The 26,906-nt window shown below is 40.4% G+C and overlaps 1 protein-coding gene across 1 annotated transcript in view; it reads right to left on the bottom strand.

Annotated features, from left to right (window-relative positions):
• HMCN1 (hemicentin 1) overlaps positions 1–16,244 on the bottom strand; it is a 537,733-nt gene extending 521,489 nt beyond the window's left edge. The window contains exon 1 of the mRNA XM_068985901.1: positions 15,977–16,244. Within this exon, the coding sequence (XP_068842002.1) occupies positions 15,977–16,244 (268 nt within the window). The remainder of the gene's footprint in view (positions 1–15,976) is intronic.
• Between the last annotated feature and the right edge of the window lie 10,662 nt (positions 16,245–26,906).

Genomic DNA, 26,906 nt, shown 5'->3' with positions numbered 1-26,906 from the left:
GCCCAGAAAAATAAAGTTTGTCACTGTTTCCACTGTTTCCCAATCTACTTGCCATGAAGTGATGGAACCAGATGTCACGATCTTAGTTTTCTGAATGTTGAGTTTTAAGCCAACTTTTTCACTCTCCTCTTTTCACTTTCATCAAGAGGCTCTTTAGTTCCTTGCTTTCTTCCATAAGGGAAGTATCATCTGCATATCTGAGGTTACTGATATTTCTCCTGGCAATCTTGATTCCCGCCTGTGCTTCATCCAGCCCAGCATTTCTCATGATGTACTCTGCATATAAGTTAAAAAAGCAGGGTGACAATATACAGCCTTGACATACTCCTTTTCCTATTTGAAACCAGTCTGTTGTTCCATGTCCAGTTCTAACTGTTGCTTCTTGACCTGCACACAGGTTTCTCAAGAGGCAGGTCAGGTGGACTGGTATTCCCATCTCTTTCAGAATTTTCTACAGTTTGTCGTGATCCACACAGTCAAAGGCTTTGGCATAGTCAATAAAGCAGAAGTAGATGTTTTTCTGGAACTCTCATGCTTTCTCAGTGATCCAACGGACGTTGGCAATTTGATCTCTGATTCCTCTGCCTTTTCTAAATCCAGCTTGAACATCTGGAAGTGCACAGTTCACGTACAGTTGAAGCCTGGCCTGGAGAATTTTGAGCATTACTTTGCTAGCGTGTGAGATGAGTGCAACTGTGTGATAGTTTGAGAATTCGTTGGCATTGCCTTTCTTTGGGACTGGAATGAAAACTGACCTTTTCCAGTCCTGTGGCCACTGCTGAGTTTTCCAAATTTGCTGGCATATTGAGTACAGCACTTTCACAGCATCATCTTTTAGGATTTGAAAGAGTGGGCCAATAATCCAAAATGGCAGATGTCCTTATCAAAAAGGGAAAATTAACGCAGCACACAGAGAGGCCACCCTGTGAACGTGAAGACAGAGATCTGTCCATCTACAAGCCAGAGAACCCCAATGATCACCAGCGAAGCACCCGGAGCCACGAGAGACAGATGAGGCAGATTCTTCTCCACAGCCCTCAGCACGAAACAGCCCTGCCAACATCTTAACTGCAGGTGTCTAGGCTCCACAACTGTGAGACAGCAGATTTCTGTTGCTCAAACCACCCAGTGTGGCACTTTATTATGGCAGCCCTCACGAAGCCACACGGGGCCCCCTTTGCCATACCTTCCTGGGCACATCTCCTTAATTTTACACATTTCTCAAAACAGACGAAAGTGGCAAAAAATAACTTGTAGAAACATAACGCAAAGTCCATACAAGCCTCAGTTGCCTCATACGTAAAATAAAGTTAACATCAATTTTGAGAACGATGTATCTAGTTCCTAGTCCACGGTAATGACTCAAAACTAAGATGGTAGCTGTGACTATTAGAAGTAAAAATGGTGCCACTAAGACATGTGAGCTGAAGTGTTTCCTCAGAAGTCCCTGCCACCCAGGTTGTCTGCAACAGATGACTTCACCAGGCTCCAACTCTCACCAGTCTGAGTAGGTACCTTAAATTTATATCCAAGTCTCAGACAATGCAGGCTTCTCTGGTGGCTCAGAAGTAAAGAATCCGCCTGCCAACGCAGGAGACACAGGTTTAATCCCTGGGTTGGAAAGATCCCCTGGAGAAGGAATTGGCAACCCACTCCAGTATTCTTGCCTGGGAAATCCCATGGACAGAGGAGCCTGGCAGGCTACGATCCATAGGATTGCAAAGAGTCGGACATGATTTAGGGATTAAACAAGTCAGACGTTGCAATCAAAGTATCCCATGTTGCTTTATATCACCATCAACTGTGGTCACTGCCCCCAAAGCAAACCATTTTCCTTCCCTCTTCCTCTCATTCCCTGTTTCCTCTCTCCTGACCCATTCATTCACATCCTATTTCCTCACATATCCTATGGCTTCCAAACCATCTTCACATAGTGAAACTCACTCAGTCATGTCCAATTCTTTGCGACCCCATGGACTGTAACCTGCCAGGCTCCTCTGTCCATAGGATTCTCCAGGCCAGAATACTGGAGTGGGTAGCCGTTACCTTCTCCCGGGGATCTTCCCAACCCAGGTCTCCCACTTTGCAGGTGGATTCTTTGTGTTCTGAACCACCAGGGAAGCCCTCCCCACAATAACCCCCCAATCTAATTCCCACTTTAGCTGAAATAAGGTTTTTCATCATTGATGCCCCCTCCCTCACAGACTTCCTGAGTAGAGTCCGCTCATTCTCCAGCACCCGAGGTCAGAAGAGGAGGGTCATCATTTAATCCACACCCAATATGTCATTCCTCTACCTTCACAAAAAACATCTTCCATTCTGAGGTGTATGCCACCTGACACCCTCTAACCTTCTTCATCATTGTTGGCAGCCACATGAAGACTTCTGAATAATTGTTATTAAATACAAACTTGATGCCTGACTCACTGTCTTCCTTACTTTAAGCTCTGTTATTATCCAGATTATGGTAACATCCATAATATTCCATAGACTCAAGTTCCTTGATATCAACTCCATAATCTTCATTTCTACTCAAGCTGAATTGTATGATCAATCACTCTGGCTATTCTCACCAATTAATCCCAAATTCCTTGTTATATATTGTGCTTCACAAGCAAAATCTCAACTCTTGTCAGTCAATACATCCAGATTTGACTCTATGATTCATCTCTTCAGTCTCTCTTAATTATTCATTTTTAATTGGAGGATAATTATTGTACAATATTGGATTGGTTTCTGCCACATATCAACATGAATCAGCCAGAGGAATACATATGTCCACTCCCTCTTGTTTAACTTATATGCAGAGTACATTATGCGAAATGCTGGACTGGATGAAGCACAAGCTGGAATCAAGATTGCAGGGAGAAATGTCAATAACCTCAGATATGCAGATGACACCACCCTCATGGCAGAAAGCAAAGAGAAACTAAAGGGCCTCTTGATGAAAGTGAAAGAGGAGAGTGAAAAAGTTGGCTTAAAGCTCAACATTCAAAAACTAAGATCATGGCATCTGGTCCCATCACTTCATAGCAAAAAGATGGGAAAACAATGGAAACAGTGACAGACTTTATTTTCTTCGTCTCCAAAATCACTGCAGATGGTGCAGCCATGAAATTAAAAGATGCTTGCTCCTTGGAATAAAAGCTATGATGAACCTAAACAGCATATTAAAAAGTAGAGACATTTCTTGGCTGACAAAGATCTGTCTAGTCAAAGCTATGGTTTTCCCAGTAGTCATGTATGGATGTAAGTTGGACCATAAAGAAAGCTGAGTGCTGGAGAATCGATGCTTTTGAACTGTGGTGTTGGAGAAGACTCTTGAGAGTCCCTTGGACTGCAAGGAGATCCAACCAGCCCATCCTAAAGGAAATCAGTCCTAAATATTCATTGGAAAGATCGATGCTAAAGCTCCAATACTTTGGCTACCTGATGCAAAGAACTGACTCATTAGAAAAGACCCTGATGCTGGAAAAGATTGAAGGCAGGAAGAGAAGAGGTTGACAGAGAATGAGGTGGTTGGATGGCATCACCAACTTGACAGACGTGAGTTTGAGCAAGTTCCGGGAGTTGGTGATGGACAGGGAAGCATGGTGTGCTGCTATCTATTGGGTTGCAAAGAGTCCGACATGACTGAGTGACTGAACTGAACTGATTCTTCTCAAACATACCCTATTTCTTTAGCCACACCTGCTCAATGAAATCCAAGTCCTAGATGAAACAAAAGATAAAACTCAGCAATTATACCCAGGTTGCTGAGAGTTGCTGGAGAAAATCACCCAGGTAGGCAGCATACAAGCACTACAAATTCATATTTTGAACCACAGCTCATCCTGGTTTGAAACTGTCTCTGTGTCCATTGATACCCTGTACCTCTCAAACTCCACCAGTTTTCTAAAATCTTACTTACCCTTCTGCCAGTTCCCTCCTCTCATCAAATGACCCTCCTTTTCCTTTGAGAAAAGAAAGAGTCCATCAGACAAGAAGTCATCCAACATCCTGCATCTTCACCTACCACCTTGACCATGACCGTACCTATCGGTGGTCCACTTGGCTCCTATCACACTGAGCCCAAGGTCTTCTCCTTTGGAGGAGAACAACCAATCCTTCTACTTTGCATCCTATCTCCTCTTGTTTTCTCAAAGTACTGGTTTTATAAATCACCTGTTCTCTCTGGCATATTTTATCTCTTCTATTCTACTGACTCTCTTCTAGCAGCATTTAAATATCTTTCCTGTCTCCCACCTTAAAAGAACATGTTCTTTCTCAAGTCCAATAACTAATGATTATTGAGAATTTATTGTGTGAAAGGGATTGTGCTAAGTTTTGGACATCTAGTATTTCAATCCTCACATCAGCCTTACAAAGCAGATAATACTATCCCCAGTTACTGATAGTGAAGCACAGAGAAGTTAAGAGCACACAAAAAGTACTTGGTGGAGCCCATTTTCCAAGCCAGGCATCAGATGCCAGAACCTATGCTATAAACCACGATGTTATGTTTCTTGACAGAAACATACTGCATTCGTTAGCTCCATTTTCTTACCCATCATTTCAGCCTCCTGGCTCCACAACTCCTAAAAAACAGTCTATTTTAATGTAGCCTTTTGGTTTAGCCTTTACTTTCAGTAACCTTATAAACGGATAGAGCTGACAGACAACAACTTCTGCTTAAAACTAACAACTTTTCATATTTCCAAACATTGCTCATTCTTATTTCTCTTCCTATTTACCTGGACTCTCCTTTCCAGAATCTTTTATAAATTTCCCTTCTGTCTTTTAAATATTTATTTGGCTGGGCGGGGAGTGGGGGACAGGGGGAGGGAGAGTAGCATATGGGATCTAGTTCCCTGACCAGGGATCAAATCTAAGCCCCCTGCATTGGAAACACAGGAGTATTAGCTGCTGGACCACCAGGGAAGTTCCCCCCTTTTGTCTTTTAAATGCTGTGTTTGCCATAGTTCTTGCCTGTCTCCCTTCTCTACTCAATCTACATGCTCTCTTTAGATGATCTCATTCATTCCAATGGCTTTAGCTGTCATCTGCATAAGTTTCAAGGGGACAGAACCATTACTTGGCACTATTCACACTAACACTGACAGCTGGAAATGCTGAGGGGTAATACCTGGAGATTGACAGGCCACCCAAACAGATCCACACAGGGAGACATTTACTTTCATAAATTCACCATCAACCAATGTCTGGCTCACAGACTTGCAAACTCAGAAACTTTTAACTTGACACTGTCAGACTATTTTAAACAATAGAGACAGATGTATAAAGCTGGTGTGCCGAATTGTGAGTTACCAATGAGGAGTATAACTGTCTGGTGAATCTGATGTATATGCCAGTGTGATCAGAACATTCTCTTCCCATAAGTAAAATTCATGAGGTTAAAAATTCCTGGGAGGCTGTTTAGTGAGGGACTAAAACAAGGAGCGCTAATAGTATGATCCAAATATGTAATGACATCATTACGTTTTTATAAAGATAAACAGTCTACCAGCACAGCTGGAACGCTGCTCACGATGGACTAGCTATCTAAGCATAGAATGAACTCTCTGAACCTTAGATAAAATTTGGCAAAAAAAAAAAAAGTCTGGTTTAAAAATGGGCAGTGGATCTGAACAGACATTTTTCCAAAGACATACAGATGGATACAGATGGTCAACAGGTGAATGAAAACTACGCAACATCATTAATCATCAGGGAAACGCAAATCACACCCACAGTGGTTTATCACTTCACACCTGTCAGAACAGCTATGATCAAAAAGACAAAGAAATACAGTGTTGGTGAGGCTATGGAGAAAAGGGAATCTTTCTGCACTATTAGTGAGAATATAAATTGGTGCAATCACTATGGAAAACAATGTGGAGGTCCCTCAAAAAATTAAAAACAGGTCTACCATAAGATCCAGCAGCGCCATGGCTGGGTATTTATTGAAAGAAAACAAAAACACTAACACGGAAAGATACATGAACTGCCAAATTCAAGGCAGCATTATTTACAGCAGCCAAGATATGGAAGCAACCGAAGTGTCCATTTATGGATGAATGGAAAAAGAAAATGTGACGTGCATACACAAAAAGAGAGAGAGAGAAAGAAAGGACTATTATTCAGTCGTAAAAAAGGAAACCTTGCCATTTGCAACCAAATGGATGGACCTTGATAGGTTTATGCTAAGTGAAATCAGACAAAGGCAAATACTGTATGTTCTCACTGATATGTGGACGCTAAAAAAATTTTTTTAAACACTGATACAGAGAACAGATTGGTGGTTGTCAGGGGCAGAGAGTAGGCAAAATGAGAGAAGGGCGTCAAAGGTACAAACGCAGTTATAAAATAAGTCAGTCATGGGGCTGTAATGTACAACATGGTGACTACAGTCAAGACTGTATTGTATATGTGAAAGTTTCTAAGAGAGTAACTCTTAAAAGCTCTCATCACAGGAAAAAGCATTTTGTAACATGTATGGTCACAGATACTGACTTATCACGGTGATCATATGAAGACAGACAGATATCAAACCACCATACTGTGCAATTGAAACCAATATCATGTCAATTACACAATTTTTAACAAAAATAACTTGGTTGTACAATGTCTAAGTCTGCTTCTGTGACTTTTTCATTGTTGACCTCGACACTTTTGGTTGAGACTTTATTTTGGACAAGTTAATGTATAAGGAACTGATAAGCAAGACTCCCATCCTGAGAGTAACAGTGTCTCTTAAAGCTAACTTTACATATCTTTTCTCTTTAATCATATGCCAATTTCATATTTTAATCTACAAAAGGCAATATTTCCCTTTTCTCCATGTTTTAAAGGCCGAGTCCACTCTTTTGAACTCTATTAATAACTCTGAAATCCATAGCCTTTTTCCTATGCCCAAGTCACCTCAATTTTCCTCCCTGAATTGCTATGATGGCCTCAGGTTTTCTCTCTGAGCTCTCAGGATTGCCTTGTTCCAATCTGTCCAAAAGATAAGGATTTAAAATGAAAACCCAAACATGTCACTTCCAGGTTCCTGAAAGCTTTCAGGAGGAAATCCAAACTCCTTAATATTTTTGTCAAACCGCTTTTACTCATGCACTATTCTCCAGGTAACACTTCTAGAAAACCTTTGCTAACCACCACCCTCTTTAATGCAGTATCAGGGACACTGCTCTCAGCTCACACAATCCCCTATGCTTATTTTTCCACTATAAAATGTTTCACAGTTTATAATATTGTTATTTCTCTAGCCCTTCTCCCTAAAGACTATTAATGTCTTGTAAGTTATGCCTCATCTTTGAATCAAAGGCACCTAGCATGGTCCTTGACAAATGGTAACTTTATTACCTCTAATTATAGGCAAGCAGAGTCATAAAGCTCACTAAGTAAGAATGGTTATTGTTTGACCAAAAACAAACTATACATAAAACCAAATTCTGATTTACTATCAATCAATTAAAGGGCTGTTTCTCAACTTAATATGAAAAAAAAAAACACCTTTCATCCTTCAGGAGTCAAAGATGATGTTTTAAAATAGAAACATCTCCAACACATTTAACACATTTGATATATCAAGATTCAGTCCCTATACTTCAAGACAAAGTTTTCACTGGGCAAACTATCTCTGTATCCTCAGAAAATAACCAGTGATATGGGATCTAGACACTCCAGTTAAAACAGTCTATCATCCTAGGAAACAAAGTTATCATTGTCTAACCAAAATCTCACTCTTAAATTTTAGCTCATTTCCTTTAGATTTCTGTTGGGCTTAAATCCTTTTCCTCATGAAAACCCTTCTTCCTGCAGGATCTGCCAAAGGCAAAGGGACACTCATAGTTTCTTGGCTCCTTTTTTTTTTTTTTTTTTTTAATATGTTGAAACTGAAAACATTCAATTTGAAGTTTAGTTCATGTAAATTTGTATAGGTTTTCAAGGTCTCAATGTGCAATATTTTCCTTGTAAAAATCTTTCTATTCTTCTGTTCAGAAAAAAATTCTAAAAGAATATTTTCATTACAAAAGTCTTAGAGTGTTCTTTTTTTAACACTGTGTAGGTCCTGCAGAACCATACAAAGTCATTGACAGTTCAAAATTTTTATTACTATGAAACGCAAGTGAAGAGATATGTAATGCTGCTAATTCTCCCAATGAATCAAGTCCTTGCCACTTGGAGTCTCTTTGCAGTCCATTATCATTCAGTAAATTATGATCACTAAAACCATCAACTTAGGTAATAATCTAGCAATGCACTGGTTTTTATAGGTAAAGAAACAGAAGTCTGGCAAGGTTAAATGATTTGTTTAAATGACAAGAATAAGGAAGAGAACACAAATCTTCACTTCCAAATTGGAGACTCTACTACATTGTTTCCATTTTGTAAGATGTTGGGTGAATTATTATTATCAAAACTAGTTTCAATTTTAGCTTCAAGAACAAAACAATCTTTCCAGTAGTTGGAAAAAGCAATATAATTCCAAACATTTCCAATTCCTCTACTGCCATTCTCTTTTAAATTCTCTCCAAACAGGCTTTCATTTCCAATGAAATGAGACATTTCCAATGTATCAATAATATCCACATTGCTAAATAGATTAGCCAATCCTCAGGCCTCTTATTAACTAACCAATTAGTGATTCTTCCTTGAAAGTTTTCCTCTCTTGACTTCCAGTTACACTCTTCTCTCTCTCTCTTCAGTTTCTTAGGCTGCTTTGTTCTTTTATTCTTGTCTCTAACTGCTCAACGTTGGAGGATGCCAGAACTGGGTCCTCAGACCTTCACTGATTCTTCATCTAATAGGTCCTTCAGTGGTCCCACCTAGCCTCACCCTGATTATCATCGTATACACACCTTCTGATCTCAAATGTATGTTTCTGACCCAGACCTGTCCCCTGAACTCTAATCTTATATATCCAACTGCCTTTGTACCATCTCCACTTGGGTAACAAAGTCATCTCAAACTTAACCGTATAGCCAAAAATAAAGACCTCAGTCTCCCGCTGTTCCTCAAACCTGCTCATGGTTCCTCTTCTGCATCTCAGTAAATCCCTACACTATGCTTCCACTCACTCAGGCCAAATCCTCAGAATCTGTCTTGCCTACTATCATGTTTCTCTCACATCTAATTCATCACTAAATCCTTTTGGTCTCATCTCCAAGATATATATAAAATCCAACTATTTCTCAAACTTTTCACAGCTACCAACTTCACCCAAGATATACCACGCTCTTCTGCACCTGGCTCTGATGACTGGGGGAGCTGTGTCACTGCGGCCCACAAGACGCCTTCTATATTAAGGCCACTCTTTCAAGACCAGGAGACATAGCTGATATACTTTACATATAGAAACAAACACAAAGAGTTAGGCAAAAGCAGGAGACAAATGAATACCTTCCAAACATAAGATAAAAACCCCAGAAAAGAATTCCCCAAAACACTAACAGCAATTTACCAGGTAAATAGCTAAAAGTCATAAATAAGGTTAACGATCTTGGAAGAAGAATGGATGAACTCAGTGAGCTTCAACAAAGAGAAAATATTAAAAAGAATCAGTCAAACCTGAAGAAACAATGAAATAAAAAATACACTAAAAGAAATCAACAGTAGAATGGAGGATACAGAGAACAGATCAGTGATCTGGAAGACAGAGTAGTGGAAATCTCCCAACTCCAACAGCAGAAAGAAAGAGAATAAGAAAAAGATACAGTTTAGGATACCTCTAAGATAACATCAAGCATAGTTAACATTCACACTACAGGAGCTCCAGGAGGAGGAAGAGAAAGAAAGGATATGAAACCAATCTGAAGAAATAACAACTGAAAACTTATCTAACTTGGCAAAGGAAACAGACACCTAAGTCCAGGAAGCACCAAGAGTCCCAACAAGATGAACCCAGAGAGACCCATATAAAGATATATTACACTTAAAATGCCTAATGTTAAAAAAAAAGAATCTTAAAAGCAGCAAGAGATAAACACCTAGCTACATACAAGGGAACCCTGTAAGACCATCAGTTAATTTTCAGCAGAAACTGTACAAGCCAGAAGAAACTGGCACTATATATATATACACACACACACTGAAGAAAAACAGCTTACAATCAAGAATACTGTACCTGGCAAGGTTATCATTCATAATTGAAGAAAAGATAAAGAGTTTCCCAGAAAAGCACAAGCTAAAAGGAGTTCATTCCCACTAAACTGGCCTTACAAAAAAGTATTAAAGGGACTTCTTTGGCAACCAACTCCAGTACTCTTGCCTAGAAAATCCCATGGATGGAGGACACTGGTGTCCATGGGGTCGCTAAGAGTCAGACAGGACTGAGCAACTTCACTTTCACTTTCACTAGAAAAGACAAAAACCAAACCAAGCCAAATAAAACAAATTATTAAAGGAAAAAAATCACTGATAAAAGCAAACATATAGCAAAGGTTCAACCATCTATGGGGAAGGCAATGGCACCCACTCCAGTACTCTTGCCTGGAAAATCCCATGGATGGAGGAGCCTGGAAGGCTGCAGTCCATGGGGTGGCTAAGAGTCAGACACGACTGAGTGACTTCACTTTCACTTTTCACTTTCATGCACTGGAGAAGGAAATGGCAACCCACTCCAGGGTTCTTGCCTGGAGAATCCCAGGGACGGGGGAGCCTGGTGGGCTGCCATCTATGGGGTCACACAGAGTCAGACACAACTGAAGCGACTTAGCAGCAGCAGCAGCAACTATCTATAAAACTAGCATGAAGGTCAAAAGACAAAACAAAAATCATTGATATTTGAAATAATCAGTCAAGCAATATACAGAATAAAAAGATATGAATATGACCTCAAAAGTATAAAATGTTGAGAACGGAGAAATAAAAATTTAGTGCTTTCAGAATGTACTTGAACGTAAGTGACTAATTGCTTGTTATATTTACATAGGTTGTTACATACAAACCTCATGGTAACCACAAACACAAAATTGATACTCGAAACACAAAAAATAAAGAGAAAGAAATACAAACACACACAGACAAAAAAAAAAGGTCATCAAATCACAAGGGAAGAGAACAAGAGAAGGAAAGAAGAAACAGAGGACAACTAAGAAAAATAACCAGAAAACAACTAACAAAATGGCAGTAAGTACAACCTATGACTAATTACTCTAAATGCAAACTAAGTGCTCCAGTCAAAAGACATAAGGTGGCTGAATGGATTTTTTAATAGCCGGTATCTACACTGCCCGCAAAAGACTCACTTCAGTTGTAAAAACATAGATTAAAAGTGAAGGAATGAAACAAAGATATTCCACACAAACAAACAAAATGAATTGTTGGAGTAGCAATAAGAATATCAGACAAAACAGGCTTTAAAACAAAGAAGAATGTTACATAATTATAAAGGGAACAATCCAATAAAAGCATAATACTTGTAATATGCACCCAACAGAGACAAACCTAAATATAAAACATTAACAGACATAAAGGGACAAATTGAGAGTAATACAATAATAATAGAGGACTGGAACATACTATTTGCATCAATGACTAGCTCATCCAAACAGAAAATCAATAAGAAAAAGTCGGCCTTAAATGACACAGTAGACCAGATGGACATAACAGACTATTATAGAACATTCCATCCCCAAACAGCAAAATACACATTCTTTTCAAGTACACATGGAACATTCTCCAGAGGTTAGGGGTGGGACTGAAAGTTCCAACCCTCTAATCGCAGGGATGAGTCTCCTGGCAGTGAGCCCTCATTCTTCAGTGGAGTCCCAAAGTCACCTCATTAACACGACAGAAGATATCTTTTGGTTCTCATCAATTAGGAAATTTCAAGAGTTTTAAGAGTTGCATACCAGAAAAGGTGACAAAGATCAAATATTTATTTCATATTACAAATCACAGTTTCACATATGTCCACACAGGAAATTGCCCACAAATAGTTACAGAAGTATTATTCATACTAGTCAAAAAGTGGAAACAACTCAAATATCCATTATTGATTAAAAGATAAATAAACTATAAATAAACCATATCTATAAAATGGATTATTATTTGGGCATAAAAATGAATTACTGATATATGCTATGATGTGTATAAATCTTAAAAACATTATGCTAAAGTGAAAGAAGTCAGTCAAAAAAAGATAATATATGATTCCATTCATGTGAAATTCTAGAATAGGAAAAGCCACAGAGACAAAAAGTAAATTAGGAGCTGCTTAGGCCTGGGAGGAGGATAATACGGGAAGGGGGTGGGGGTGAGAGGACAGATAAATAAAAAGGCACAGGGTGTCTCTTTAAAGTGAGGAAGATGTTCCAAACTTGACTGAGGATTGGTTGCATATATCTATATCACTGCTGACAGTGACTGCAGTCATGAAATTAAAAGACGCTTGGTCCTTGGAAGGAAAGCTATGACAAACCTAGACAGCATATTAAAAAGCAGAGACATCACTTTGCTGACAAAGGTCCATACAGTCAAAACTACAGTTTTTCCAGTAGTCATGGATTAAGAGTTGGGACCAGAAAGAAGGCTGAAAACAAAAGAAATGATGCTTTAGAATTGTGGTGCTAGAGAAGACTCTTGAGATTCACTTGTACTACAAGAACTTCAAACCAGTCAATCCTAAAGGAAAGCTCAAACTTCGTGTTAGCCACTTGATGTGAGAGCCGACTCACTGGAAAACACCCTGATGCTGGGAAAGATTGAAGGCAAAGGAGAAAGGGGTGCTAGAGGATAAGATGGTTAGATAGCATCACTAAATCAATGGACGTGAGTTTGAGCAAACTCTGGGAGATAGTGAAGGACAGGAAAGCCTGGCGTGCTTAAGTTCATGAGGTCGCAAAGAGTTGGACATAACCTAGTGACTGAACAACAGTAACAATCTCTGAATATACTATAAATCACAGAATGGTATGTTTTAAATGAGTGATTATATAGTAAGGTCAATAAAGCTATTAAAAATTAATACATTAAATGCAATCATGAAAGTGGAAAACCCATCTTAAGCAGAGGTAGCATCAAACAGTTGTCTTGACTTGCGATGACCCCGGTGCTCTGTGGAACTTCCTCCCACCATGGGTTACGCTGTTACTCCTCTAACACTAGCTTCCTGCATTTTTCTGAGTGATTTTATTACCACCTTGTCAACTGGTTGACTTATTCCTCTTGTATGTCTATGTGAAAGTGTTAGTTGCTCAGTCATTCCGCCTCTTGGCAACCGCATGGACTGTAGCCTGCCAGGCTCCTCTCAGTTCATGGGATTTCCCAGGCAAGAATACTAGAGTGGGCTGCCATTCCCTTCTCCAGAGGACTGTCCCAACCCAGGGACCGAACCTGGGTCTCCTGCATTGCAGGCAGATTCTTTAATGTCTGAGCCACCTACACTTCCATGTATTTTCATTTTTACCCCCACCTTAAAACATACAGCTTGCCCCCCACTATTATGCAGAGGCCCAAAGCAATCATGTGAAGGCCTTAAGGCCTCTGTCAAATGCCTGAGACTATATCCCAAATCTTATTCATTACTTCATCTAGCTAAATTCAACCGCAGATGCCAAAGCACTTTGAATAGCTATAAGCAAAGTTATTAATATAATTATATTAAATTACCACATCATTTATTTGCTTGTCATTGTATCAGGGACTGTGAAAAACTACCATGTGTGAAATAGTCATAAAACGTTACCGTTGGGAGTGACCTTAAAGATGTTCAAATCTAATTCTGCCATTTTATAATTGAGATAATGGATACAAAAATGTAAACAGACTTTTCCAATGTCACTCAGTAAGCCAGTAAATCTCCATTCAAGGCCTTTCTGTCCACTGGTGATTCCAAGTTGATAATCAACCAGAAGTAGAAGGGAATCAAAAAGTCTTAATTATTGTACACACACACAAACAGAAAATGACATACAAAGATAATATTACAATCCATTATTGTGAGTTAGTAAAGGTTATTAGTATGTTTTAATTTCTATTCTCATCTTTAAGTTCAAAAACACTTTGAATCACAATGAAACTAGAATAGCTTTTGCTGAATTATACATACAATTAATTTTATGGAGCCAATTTAATCATTTTCTCTTATTACTTAATTCAAAATAATTTATTAGTCATTTTTTATTAGCATACTGTTTCCCCTAGTTTGAATCGTGATTGCCAAAATAAAGGAAAGTCAACTACAACAAATTTTCCTATTTGGTAACAACTGGAAGGGAGCACACCACAATAAAATTTATTCCAATAATTTTTTTCATATCATATCAAAATAAATATCATGATGATCTAGTTTCCATTTATGCCTTGAGGCAGTTTTTTGAGTTCTCTTTACAGCAACATCATTTCATAAAAGCTTTTTGGAGGAAAGCAAACTGTGGTGTCACAGAAAAGAATTTTTACTTTATGTTTTGCCAACGTCAGATTCATTGCTATAGAAGAAACATATTTAGCCTATTCCAAGCTTACAAAGTCTTGGTCTGCATCACAATTGGCATCTTCAGTTCAGTTCAGTTGCTCAATCGTGTCCGACTCTTTGCGACCCCATGAATCACGGCATGCCAGGCCTCCCTGTCCATCACCAACTCCCGGAATTCACTCAAATTCATGTCCATCGAGTCAGTGATGCCATCTAGCCATCTCATCCTCTGTCGTCCCCTTCTCCTCCTACCCCCAGTCCCTCCCAGCATCAGGGTCTTTTCCAGTGAGTCAACTCTTAACATTTAACAAATTAAAACGTTGTAACACATGAGGTGTCTCACTGAGACAGCTAACACAGTAAATGATCATTCTTTATTCAAATATTAAAATTTTTATTTTTAATCAACATTGAATTTACTAAGGTTATATGTATAGCACAGAGGAGGACAGGTTATTGTTTTCATCATTTGAAGAACAAACAAAAATCCCAGAGTTTTTTTTCCCTCTAAACTCCTCCCCCTGCCAATTCTTTAATAGCTGAAACCTGCCACATTTAAAACCAAGTAATAATTTGAACTCTCACATGCTTGTCAAAAGCACAAGGAAAGAATTTGAGATTCTCAATATCAAGTTTTCATTGTGAAGTGGCTGTGTCAAAGTCTTCAAAGTGAAAAAAATATTTCAATAAAAATGTGAGAGAACAGTGGGGGAGAACTTCAAGAAACCACTGCTTTATTTCTTCGACTGGGCAGTGAGTCGTGCTAATAAAACTCAGGTGGCGCTAGACAGCCAGCCCCAGGGCTCCCCAGGCAATGCTATCCTCACGTTGACAATGAGGGCTCCTATGAGCCTCACAGAAAGGTGCCACTTTAAAGAGAAACTGAAAAAAGTAAAGAGGATCAAATTACCGCGCAGCAGCTGAAACCCATGGCTTTAGGGCAAAAAAATAAAGTGACTGTACTTCAACTACCTTTAAAGAGCACCGCCAAACCAAATTACATGCATTTCTACTGGAAGAGAGGAGGACACGTTTATTACCATCTGTGAGCCGAACTAATGATGATCTGGTGCGACGATCAGTAGATTCAATTAACAAATGAATGGCTTATTTTCATCTCTTCAGTTCATTAGTAATTATTGCTTACAAGCTTCCCTGTGTCTCACACAACAGGTTTTTCTCCCCCTAACTTGAGGGTTATCTTGAGAATGCTCTCAAGTTTGGTGTTGGCTGTTAAAGTACTGCTGCTGAATACCCAATGTACCACTTGGCCTTAAACATTCTTCAGTTTCAAATTTTTTAAGTTAATTAACTTTGATATCATTGCTCTGGTTTTCATAATTCCACGCTTTCCAGGTTTGGGTACCACTGTGCAAGCACCCCAAACAAGCCATCTCCATGGCTGAGACATGAGCAGGTATCAGGGAGCAAATCCAGATGCAGGCGAGCAATTCTTTGTTACAACTGTATTCAGCTACACATTTAAAATGGTTCTGAAACTTACTGACACACAATTTCGAGGCATAAGAAACAACGTAATCATAAGGAATAACAAAGAACAAGTATTCCCCTTACCTGGGTCGTGGAAAGGCACCAAAGCAAAGTTGAAGAGAGGTCTCTTAGGTCTTTTCAAAGACGTCTCCAAAATTTTGGAAGCCCCCTCGATCACCTGAACTAGATCATCATACATGGAACCAGTCACATCAAACACAAAAGCCAAGGTGGAGGCCCCCTCGGGAATTTCTTCTGCCTCGACCTCCGACTGGGGGATTGCATCCTGCGCTCGGGAAGGATAAAGAAGAGCGAGCAGGAATATGGTGTGGATCATGTCCCAGGAAATCATTGTCTTTTTTTTTTTTTTTTTCCTGGAGCGCCCAAGCACTCTGCTGAGCCCTCCTCAACAGGCAGCGGGTTTCCTCTCGGGGCAATTTATTCGACTCCAGAAACCTCTTTGAACTTGCCAAAAGTTGGGGGCTGAGAATCAGATGGCGACTAGCACCGAACCCGAAATCCCTGCACGGGGCCGGGCAGGCAAAGATGCGGCAGCCTTCGTCCGGACGCAGACTCCTTCGGGACGGCCGAGTGCCCGCGGCCCGGGCGGCGTGTGGCTGAGTGCGGGCGGCGCGCCCGGCCCATGCCCCGGGGACTGCTCCGAGCCAGCGGCGCTGCGCAGAGTCCGCTGCCCTCGTCGCCGCCGCCGCTCTCCGCCCGGACCAGCCGCCGCGGCTCCCAACTTTCCACTGCGCGCCGCCCGCCCGCGAGCGGGCCGGGGAGGGGAAAATGGGCTCGGCCTCGCCTCCTGATTGGTTGAGGGGACGCCCCCCACCTCCGCCTGGCTCTGGGGCCCCGCCTCCTGGAGGGCAACTTCTCCCCACCGAGTCCCGGGTCAACTGAGTACCGGGGAAGCGCTCCCGGGGTCCCCTCCGCGCCCACCCGCGCGGCGCCTCCCCTCCAAAACCCCGGGGTAAACAATGGCTTGCAAGAATGTGTGGCGAGGTCCCGAACCGAGGGACACTGCGCTACCCTGGTGCACAAAGGGGATTTGCCTTTTTTTTTCCTACGATGCAAAACGCTACTTCAGACACCTCTTTCATAATAGCCCCCGCCCGCCCCCAAGAAGCCAAGACCACCCCCCTTGCGCAGCCCAGCTTCGCGTCCTCAGCCCTCAACCCAGCCGGGAGGGGGAGCTGGAACGGTCCTCCCGGCTGGGCTGCAGCCACATTATCACTCTGATCTCGGGTACTGTGGGGCTTTGGTGGGGAGGGAGGGAGGAGAGAGCTGGACCGGTCAGAAACAGGAGGACAGGGAAAAGGGTTGTGGAGGGAAACGAGATAGAGACAGCGGGGCCTGGGTAGTCACTGAGTGTAGATGGAAAAGGTGATGGGAGTCAAAGCAGTTGGGTGTGATGAGTACCGGATGGAGGCTCAGCGCACCGGATGGGAGGGCGAGAGGCAAAGGAAGAGGAAGGGGGAGAAACACCGTCTGAAGGAGAAAATTGATTTTTTGTTAAATTTCACTATCAAGATTCATGCTTGCCGAGCAACATAAATCCTCCCCTCAGCATAGTGAGGCGGAATAATATCATTTCATATTTCCTCCCATAGAACACCCGTGTGCCCAGCCTCAGCCAAAGACCCATTACAAAGGTGTTCCCCTCTGTGGCATTTTCTTGCTGATAAGTGAGGAAACCTCGCCCTGAAAAACAGTACAGCGTTTTTCCCTCTTGTCATTATTACATACATTTTGGTACCAGTAACAGAAAAGAAGGTGGACAAAGAAAGTCAACCATAAGCTGAAGGTTCTTTGCCTCTTTTTAATAAAAATGTATTCACATCCTGCCAAAGGAGCTGCTATCCGGATCCTGGCATTTAAAGAGGGGCCAGCAGGCATCTTGATCCAGTTGGAATGTGTGTTAGACCACCCATCCAACACGGAGGCAGCCTCAGGAAGAGCCTGCTCCCCTGAGCCTCTTAGACTTTAATCTGCAACTGTCTTCCCTTTCAGACCCAGCGACTCTGGAACCTGAGTTTATGATACCTATAAGTCATGTCATTTAAAGGAAGCAGCCCAGCCATTTGGGCTGAGTGAGAATATGAGAAGAAAGGAGGAAAGTATTTCCTCTCTAAGTAGTATTTAGAAAATGCTATTTGAGTAACCTACTCCTTTGTTTATCTTAAAGGGATTGCATTCTAAGTCTTAGAGACTTCACTGAGACCTGAGCTGTTCCAGGTGTTCAGGGGAGGTGGTAGAGCTTGCTGATTAAGACTTCTGGGTCAGATAATCTGGGTGCAATGCCCAGCTGTGACCCTTAATTACGGTGTATCTTCAGAAGTTACCTACCTCTTCATGCCTTTGTTGATTCAGTTGTAAATGGAAATAATGATAGAAGAGACCTAATAAGGATTCAGTGATCTATCTTGGAAATTGTTTCATGTACACTTGAAAAAAATGTTGTTTGGTGGGAATTCTCCATAAATGTCAATTAGTTTGATAGTGTTGTTTGAATCTTCTGTATTCTTACTGATTTCTGCCTTCCTAACAGAACAAGCGGAATCAAAATCTGACTTAATTGTGGATTTGTCAATTTCTTCTGGTCCTTTTATGAGGTTTTGTTTGCTTCATGCATTTTGAAGCCTGTAATTATATGCATAAATACTTAGGATTATTATGTCAGCTTGATTAATTGATATGTTTATCATTGTGAAGTTACATTCATTATCCCTGGTAATATTATTTACTGTGGAATATGCTTTGTCTAATATTAATATAGCACTCCGGTTTTGATTAGTGTTTTAGCATGATGTATAACTTCCCATCCTATCACTTTTAACTTATTTGTGTATATTAAAATGTGTTTCCAGTAGTCACCTTAACATTGGGTCTTGCTTTTTTTATGCAAACAATCTCAGCCTTTTATTGAACTCTGTAGAGCTCATACTCTTTCCATTCAGTATGATTATGGATATGGTTGGGTTGAAATCTGTCATCTTGCTATTTGGTTTTTTTCTGTTCTTTGTTTCTTTTTTCCATTTTTCTGCCTTCTTTTGGGTTGATTGAATGTTTTTTATGGTTCCATTTTATCTCTATTCCTAGCTTATTAGCTATAACTATTTTATTTTAGTGGTTGCTATAGTATTTATCCTGGAGGAGGATTTGGCAATCCATTCCAGTATTCTTGCCTGGAGAACCCCGTGGACAGAGGAGCCTGGAGGGCTACAGTCCATGGGGCCGCAAAAAGTCAGACAGGATTGAGTAACTAAGAACATAGTGTTTATAACTGGGCTTCCCCGGTGACTCAGTAGTAAAGAATCTGCCTGCAAACAGGAGACATGGGTTCAATTCCTGGGTTAGCAACCCACTCCAGTATTCTTGCCTGGAAATTCCCACGGACAAAGGAGCCTGGTGGTGGGAAATCCCACGGACAGAGGAGTGGAGGGGCTACAGTCCGAGGAATCGCAAAAGAGTCGGGCAGGACTGAGAAACTAAATAACAACAGTGTTTAAATATACGTCACCATCTTCCCTCAAGTAATGCTGTACCATGTCACATGCAGTAAAGAAGGTGAAAGTGAAGTCGCTCAGTCGTGTCTGACTCTCAGCGACCCCATGGACTGTAGCCTACGAGACTCCTCCATCCATGGGATTTTCCAGGCAAGAGAATAGAGTGGGTTGCCATTTCCTTCTGCAGGGAATCTTCCTGACCCAGGGATCGAACCCAGGTCTCCCGCATTGTAGGCAGACGTTTTACCATCTGCGCCATCAGGGAAGTTCCATACAGTTACATACCACGTCACATACAGTAAAAGAACCTCAGAATAATATACTCCCATTAATTTCCTCCCAATCTTTTTTACTATTTTCATCCATTTTATTTTACAATATTTTAAACCCAACACTATATTAATGTAACTTTTAAAGTAGTCGATTATCTTTTTAAAATATTTAAATAATTTACAAATGAACATATTTACTCATGTAGTCGCCATTTCTGGCGCTGTTCATCTTTGTGTAAATCCAGGTTTTCATCTGGTATCATTTTCCTTCCCCATGAAGCGTTTGCTTTACTGGTTCCCGTAGTGCCGTTCTGCTGGTGATGAATTATTTCACTTTTGTGTGTTCAAGAAATTCTTTGTTTCACCTTTGTTTTTGACAGTTTGGGAGTTTTGTTTCATTTATGTCTGTGGGTTGTTTTTATTTATTTAGCTGGATAGAGGATTCTAGGTTGGCAGGTTTTCGTCTTCCTTTTGGTTCCTTAAAGGTGTTACTCCACTGTCGTCTTTCTTGCACTATTTCCAGTGAGAAATTTCTATCATATATATTTTGTCCTTTTATATGAAACAATTAACATATATGAGGCCATGAAATTGTTATCTGGTTCACTGATGGTCTCTTCAGTTTTCTTAATTACTATTTTCTTCTCTTGTTATGTTTCAATTTTTGCTAGTTTTCAGGCTGTTTCTTAAAGTTCTCTAATCTATTTCTCTTTACTGTTTATTCTGCCAGTTGTCTCATCCAGTGTACCTTACGTCTCAGACGCTGCAGTTTTTATTTCTGGAAGTTCCCTTTGAATCCTATATATCAGTTCAGTTCAGTTGCTCAGTCAGAATTATATATATATGTCTTCCATGTCTCATTTTAAGTGTGTGAATATTTGGAATACAGTTTTAATAACTTTTTATGTCCTTGACTGGTAATTCTAATATCTTTATCAGCTCTACATCAGTTTCAATTAATCAGTGTTTCTCCTTAGTATAGGTTGTATTTTCTTGCTTCCTTTCAGGTCTCACATTTTCTGATTGAATGTCAGACATATGAATTTTACCTTTATACTATGAATTTATACTAGATATCTGTGTATTTTTATAAATATTCTTGAACTCTATTCTGGGACAGACTAAAGTTATTTGGAAAGGGTTTGATCCTTTTGCGACTCATTTTTAAAATTTGTCATGTCAGACCAAAGCACGATTCAGTGGAGAACGAATTATTCCGCATTGCTGAGGAAAGACTCTCCTGAATGCTCCACCCAGTGCACTCTGCAGCATGAAGTTTTTTAGTCTGGCAGGTAGGGACAGAGCGATCCGCCTCCCTGTGTGAGCGTGGGCACTGTCAACTTTACTCTTTGAAGTGCTTTTTTCCTCACGTGCACGTTGCTGGTCAGCACTCACCTGGATATACAAGGAGGACTCTCCTCCCCGCTCCGTCTTGATTCCACCTCCGCACACAATGGCCTGGAAATTCTCTGAAGATGGTGAACTGGGACAGTTATAGGATTTGTTTCCCATCTCTCTGGGATCATTGTCCTCCTTTGCCTGAGAGCAAAATGAAAAGTATGCGTATGATGCACTTAGCCCAATGCCTGGCAATGCAGCAAGTACTCAATCAAGTTTAGTAGTATTATTACCATTATATTTATTTGAAGTTACAGCATTGCAAGTTTGAAGCTATGTGTATATGCACTGGGGACACAATGCTTTGGAAGAGACAGATAACTAAGGAGGCATTTTTATTTGTTTATAGACGATCTTTTGTAGCTTCACTAGCATCCTGAAATCGAAGTGGGTGGTAACACTTAAGAACACGTTGAAGGTTTACCATGATGGGGAAAACAGGTGATAAAGAAAAGGGATATTTAGTGTAAATACACATTAACTTCCATAATCCCAGTGCATCTCTCCACTCCAGTCTCATATAACTGATGACTATGATTTGCAACATGGGGGAGACATGCATGGTTCTCCCACTGCTTTTCAATAAAATTTGAACTCTTTTTTCAAATGCAGATCTCTAGGGACCAAGTAGCCCTGTACAGAAATGTTATTTACACTTTAAAATAAATGACTCCCTGAAAGTAGATGTTGGCAGGCAGTCAGCTAAGAACACCAAGAATATATAATGGGAGAAAGTGATTGGGTTAGGAAAAGGACCTGGCCCAGGACAGAAGAAGGAAGGGTGGGGCAAAAAAGACAGTGATGCTTAAGTCAGAGTATCGCCCAGAAATAACAATATATATTTCTGGGAAATAACAGAGTATTTCTCAGAAATAACAATAATAATAAATGGTAATATATAGCCTTTTTTCACACTTGTGTTATTAAAAACACTCTGAGGCTGAAGGAACACTAGTCTATGAATCGAGTGCCTTCAACCACTAATTGTTTTCAGTTTTGTCACTCACAAGCAGGTCATACTAAACAATTTCTAAAATTTGTTTGAGCTGTAACATTCTCTGTTGGTCTTAGCTGAAGTTCCCGGAAAGCAGAGCCTGAAATGAAGGTCTGGGGTGTGATGCCAGGTGCAGGCATGAGGGGTAGAGGGAATGATGCATCAGAGAAGTACACTCTCAAGTTGCCCTCTGCTTTCAGCTACTGGCTACTGGGTCCGATAGGACAGACTGAAAACCCTTATGTTAGCCCTTCAATGTTGTGAAGGAGCAAGGAAGTGAAGGAAGTAACAGAGGAAATTAGCTAGCCATCAGCAACCTTCCTCACTGGTCAAAGACTGATCCCATCAGGCCAAAAACCCCACAATTTGGGGTCCTACAAATATGCGTGCTGATCTGATTTCCTTGACATCCTGCTCCAAGGCATCAGTAGGAAAGCCCAGGACAGAGACAAGAGAGGCACAGGAGACGCCAGAGGCAAGATGCTGTCAGGTCACACCTGCAAAGTTGGCTGGAGCTTGTGTTATATCCTGAAAGCATGAAAAGACACTGAAGGAATTCAAACTAAAGAGCCAAAAAGTAAAATATTGGTTATACTTCAGCAAAATCAGACAATGAGTGAGAAATGGAATAAGGGAAATAAACTTAGGCTGCAGTAATAATATTAACAACATCCTTCATCCAACAAAACTGAGACTTGGCCAGTTTCTGCAATTTGCCTTAATGTCATGGTTGGTGAGGAGGGAACCAGGATTTGGACACAGGCAAGCTGATTCCCAGGCTCCTGCCCTTCACTGCTTTGCACTGCTGCCCTCAGGCTCCAAATTATGAACTGGTATAACAGCAATGGATAAGACGAGGGGAAACTTAATACATTAGGAGTCTGAGATTAACATACACACACTGCTATGTATAAAATATATCTAGTATTGTGGGAAAGATTCCCTTAGAAGAAATAAAGTAGTCCTCATAGTCAACTAAAGAATCTGAAATGCAGTACTTAGGTGCAGCCTCAAAAATGAGAGAATGATCTCAGTTCATTTCCAAGGCAAGCCACTCAACATCACAGTAATCCAAGTCTATGCCCCAATCACTGATGCCATAAAAGATGAAGTTGACTGGTTTTATGAAGACCTACAACACCTAGAACTGACATCAAAAAAGAAAAAGAAAAAAAAGATATCCTTTTCTTCATAGGGGATTGAAATGCAAAACTAGGAAGTCAAGAGATACCTGTAGTAACAGATAAGTTTGGCCTTGGAGTACAAAATAAAGCAGGGCAAAAGCTACAGGGGTTTTGTTAAGAGAACATGCTGGTCGTAGCAAACCCCTTCTTCCAACAACTCAAAGGACAACTCTACACATAGACATCACCGAATGGTCAATACTGAAATCAGATTGAATATTTTCTTTGCAGACAAAGAGGGATAAGCTCTATACAGTCAGCAAAAACAAGACTGAGAGCTGACTGTGGCTCAGTTCATGAACTCCTTATTGCAAAATTCAGGCTTAAATTGAATAAAGTAGGAAAAACCACTAGACCATTAAGGTATGACCTAAATCAAATCCCTTATGATTATACAGTGGAGATGATGAATAAACTCAAGGGACTAGATCTGGTAGACACAGTGCCTGAAAAACTATGGACAGAGGTTCATAACATTGTACAGGCGGCAGCAACCAAAATCACCCTAAGGAAGAAGAAATCCAAGAAGGCAAAGTGGTTGCCTGAGGAGGCTTTACAAATAGCAGAAGAAAGAAGAGAAGCAAAGGACAAAGAACAAAAGGAAAGATACACCCAACTGAATATAGAGTTCCAGAGAACAGCAAGGAGAGTTAAGAAGGCCTTCTTAAATGAACAATGCAAAGAAATAGAAGAAAGCAACAGAATGGGAAATACTAGAGGTTTCTTCAAGAAAACTGGAGATATGAAGGAAGCATTTCATGTAAGGATGGACATAATAAAGGACAGAAATGGTAAGGACCTAATTGAAGCAGAAGAGATTAAGAAGAGGTGGCAAGAATACACAGAAGACTTTTACAAGAAAGTCTAAATGACCCAGATAACCACAACGGTGTGGTCACTCATCTAGAGCTGGATATCCTGGAATGTGAAGTCAAGTGGGTTTCAGGAAGAATTACTACAAAAATAGCTAGTGGAAGTAACGGAATTCCAGCTGAGCTATTTCAAATTCTTAAAAATGATGCCGTTAAAGTGCTGCACTCAATATGTCAGCAAATTTGGAAAACCCAGCAGTGGCCACAGGACTGGAAAAGGTCAGTTTTCATCCAAATCCCAAAGATAGGCAATGCCAAAGAATTTTCAAACTACCAAATAATTGCAATCATTTCACATGCTAGCAAGATTATGCTCAAAATCCTTCAAGCTAGAATTCAGCAGTACATGAACCTAGAAATTCCCAGATGTACAAACTGGGTTCCAAAGAGGTAGAGGAACCAGATGTCAAATTGACAACATTCACTGGATCATGGAGAAGGCAAGGGAATTCCAAAAAAATCTGCTTCATTGATTACACTAAAGATTTTGACTGTATAGATCATAACAAACTGTGGGAAATTCTTAAAAAGAGTACAAGACCACCTTACCCATCTTCTGAGAAACCTGTATGCAAGTCAAGAAGCAATAGAACCAGGACAACAAACTGGTTCCAAATTGGGAACTACAAGACTACATATTGTCATCCTGCTTATTTAAATTCTATGCAGAGTGCACCATGTAAATGCCAGGCTGGATGAACCACAAGCTGGAATCAAGATTGCTGGAAGAAATATCTGCAACCTCAGATATGCAGATAATACCACTCTAATGGCAGAAAGTGAAGAGGAACTAAGGAGCCTCTTGATGAGGATGAAAGAGAGAGAAAAAGCTGGCTTGAAACTCAACATTCAAAAAACGAAGATTATGGCACCCAGTCCCACCACTTCCTGGCAAATGGAAAGGGAAAAAGTGGAAGAAGTGACAGATTTCATATTCTTGAGCTCCAAAATCACTATGGACAATGATTGCAGCCATGAAAGTAAAAGACTTTTGCTCCTTGGAAGCTATGACAAAATTTTGAAATTTTGAAGCTAGGACAGCATATTGAAAAGAAGACACATCACTTTGCTGACAAAGGTCAGTATTGTCAAAACTATGGTTTTTCCAGTAGTCATGTACAGATGTGAGAGCTGGACCATAAAGAAGGCTGAGTGTCAAAGAATTGATGCTTTTGAACTGTGGTATTGGAGAAGACTCTTGAGAGTCTCTTGGACTGCAAGAACTTCAAACCAGTCAATTCTAAAGGAAATCAACCCTGTTTATTCATTGGAAGGACTGATATGAAGTTCTAATACTTTGGCCACCTGATGCAAAGAGCTGACCCACTGGAAAAGACTGTGATGCTGGGAAAGATTGAAAGCAAAAGAAGAAGGGGGTGGCAGATGATGAGGTGGTTAGACAGCATCACCTACTCAATGAACATGAATCTGAGCAAACTCTGGGAATTAGTCGAAGACAGGAGCATGGTATGCTACAGTCCACAGGTCACAAAGAGTCAGACACGACTTAGTGACTGAACAACAATAACAATATATAAAATAGATAATCAATAAGGACCTACTGCATAGCACAGAGAACCCTACTCAATATTCTATAATGACCAAAATGGGGAAAAAATTCTGCAAAAAGTCCCCAGGAATATATATACATATATATATATAATGTATGTATAACTGAATCACTTTGCTGTGTACTTAAAACTAACATAACATTGTAAATCAACTAGACTCTAATATAAAATAAAAGTTTTAAAAATGCCACTGCTTTTTAATATATTGACTCTGTATACCACAACCTTGCTGAATTTGTTAATTTGTTATCTATTTAATAGGATGTGGTTTTTCATACAGATTCTTAGGACTTTCTACATATGTGATTACATTATTTGCAAATAAGGACAGTTTTACTTTTTTTAAAAGTAACAAAAATATTTGGCAATTTCCCATTGCCTTTTATGAAAGATCTGCATAGGTAATTCCAAACAAGCACAAGCCATAAACATTCTTTAAAGTTTCCACAGACAGAGACCAGGATGAGAGGAAAAAGCAAGTTCCACGATAACTGATACCTATCCTTTCTTGGTCAACCCTAAATACTATCCTAGATTACTTCCAAGATGTCCTAGAAGATCCTTGGAGGTAAAGGATGGGAGTTCAGAAGGGAGTAGCTCCTCCTGGAATGAAGACACAATGCAGATTTTGCAGTGAGGTGGAGTAGATTGCAGAACATCTCCTGTTTCATGCTGCTGCTGCTGCTGCTGCTAAGTCGCTTCAGTCATGTCCAACTCTGTGCAGCTCACCAGGCTCCCCCACCCCTGGGGTTCTCCAGGAAAGAACACTGGAGTGGGTTGCCATTTCCTTCTCCAGTGCGTGAAAGTGAAGTCGCTCAGTCATGTCAGACTCTTCGCAACCCCATGGATTGCAGCCCACCAGGCTCCTCTGCCCATGGGATTTTCCAGGCAAGAGTACTGGAGTGGGTTGCCATTGCCGTCTCCTGTTTCATGCTAACAATCACCAAATTCGCTCTCAGAAGTCCTCTTTACGAAGATTCTTATCTTTGCTATATTTTAGGATGGAAATATGAACAGGTAATGTTTTTAAAAGTTGTCTAGCATATTTATAGCAAAGTCAACACTAAAATCTTCTCTCCAATTCAGTTTTCACCCTTGGAATTCTTTTACCTATTCTGGAGAAGATCAGACTCTGCTCACTGGCTAAGAATTTTAAGAGATCTCCTAATTGGAAGCATTTATCACACTAGGCCTAATAAAGCCTAGCTCAGGAA

This window comes from Capricornis sumatraensis, chromosome 14, assembly GCF_032405125.1.
Source record: "Capricornis sumatraensis isolate serow.1 chromosome 14, serow.2, whole genome shotgun sequence".
Lineage (NCBI taxonomy): Eukaryota > Metazoa > Chordata > Mammalia > Artiodactyla > Bovidae > Capricornis > Capricornis sumatraensis.
Note: the sequence above shows the minus strand (reverse complement) of the source record. Positions and strands in the feature narration are given on the sequence as shown.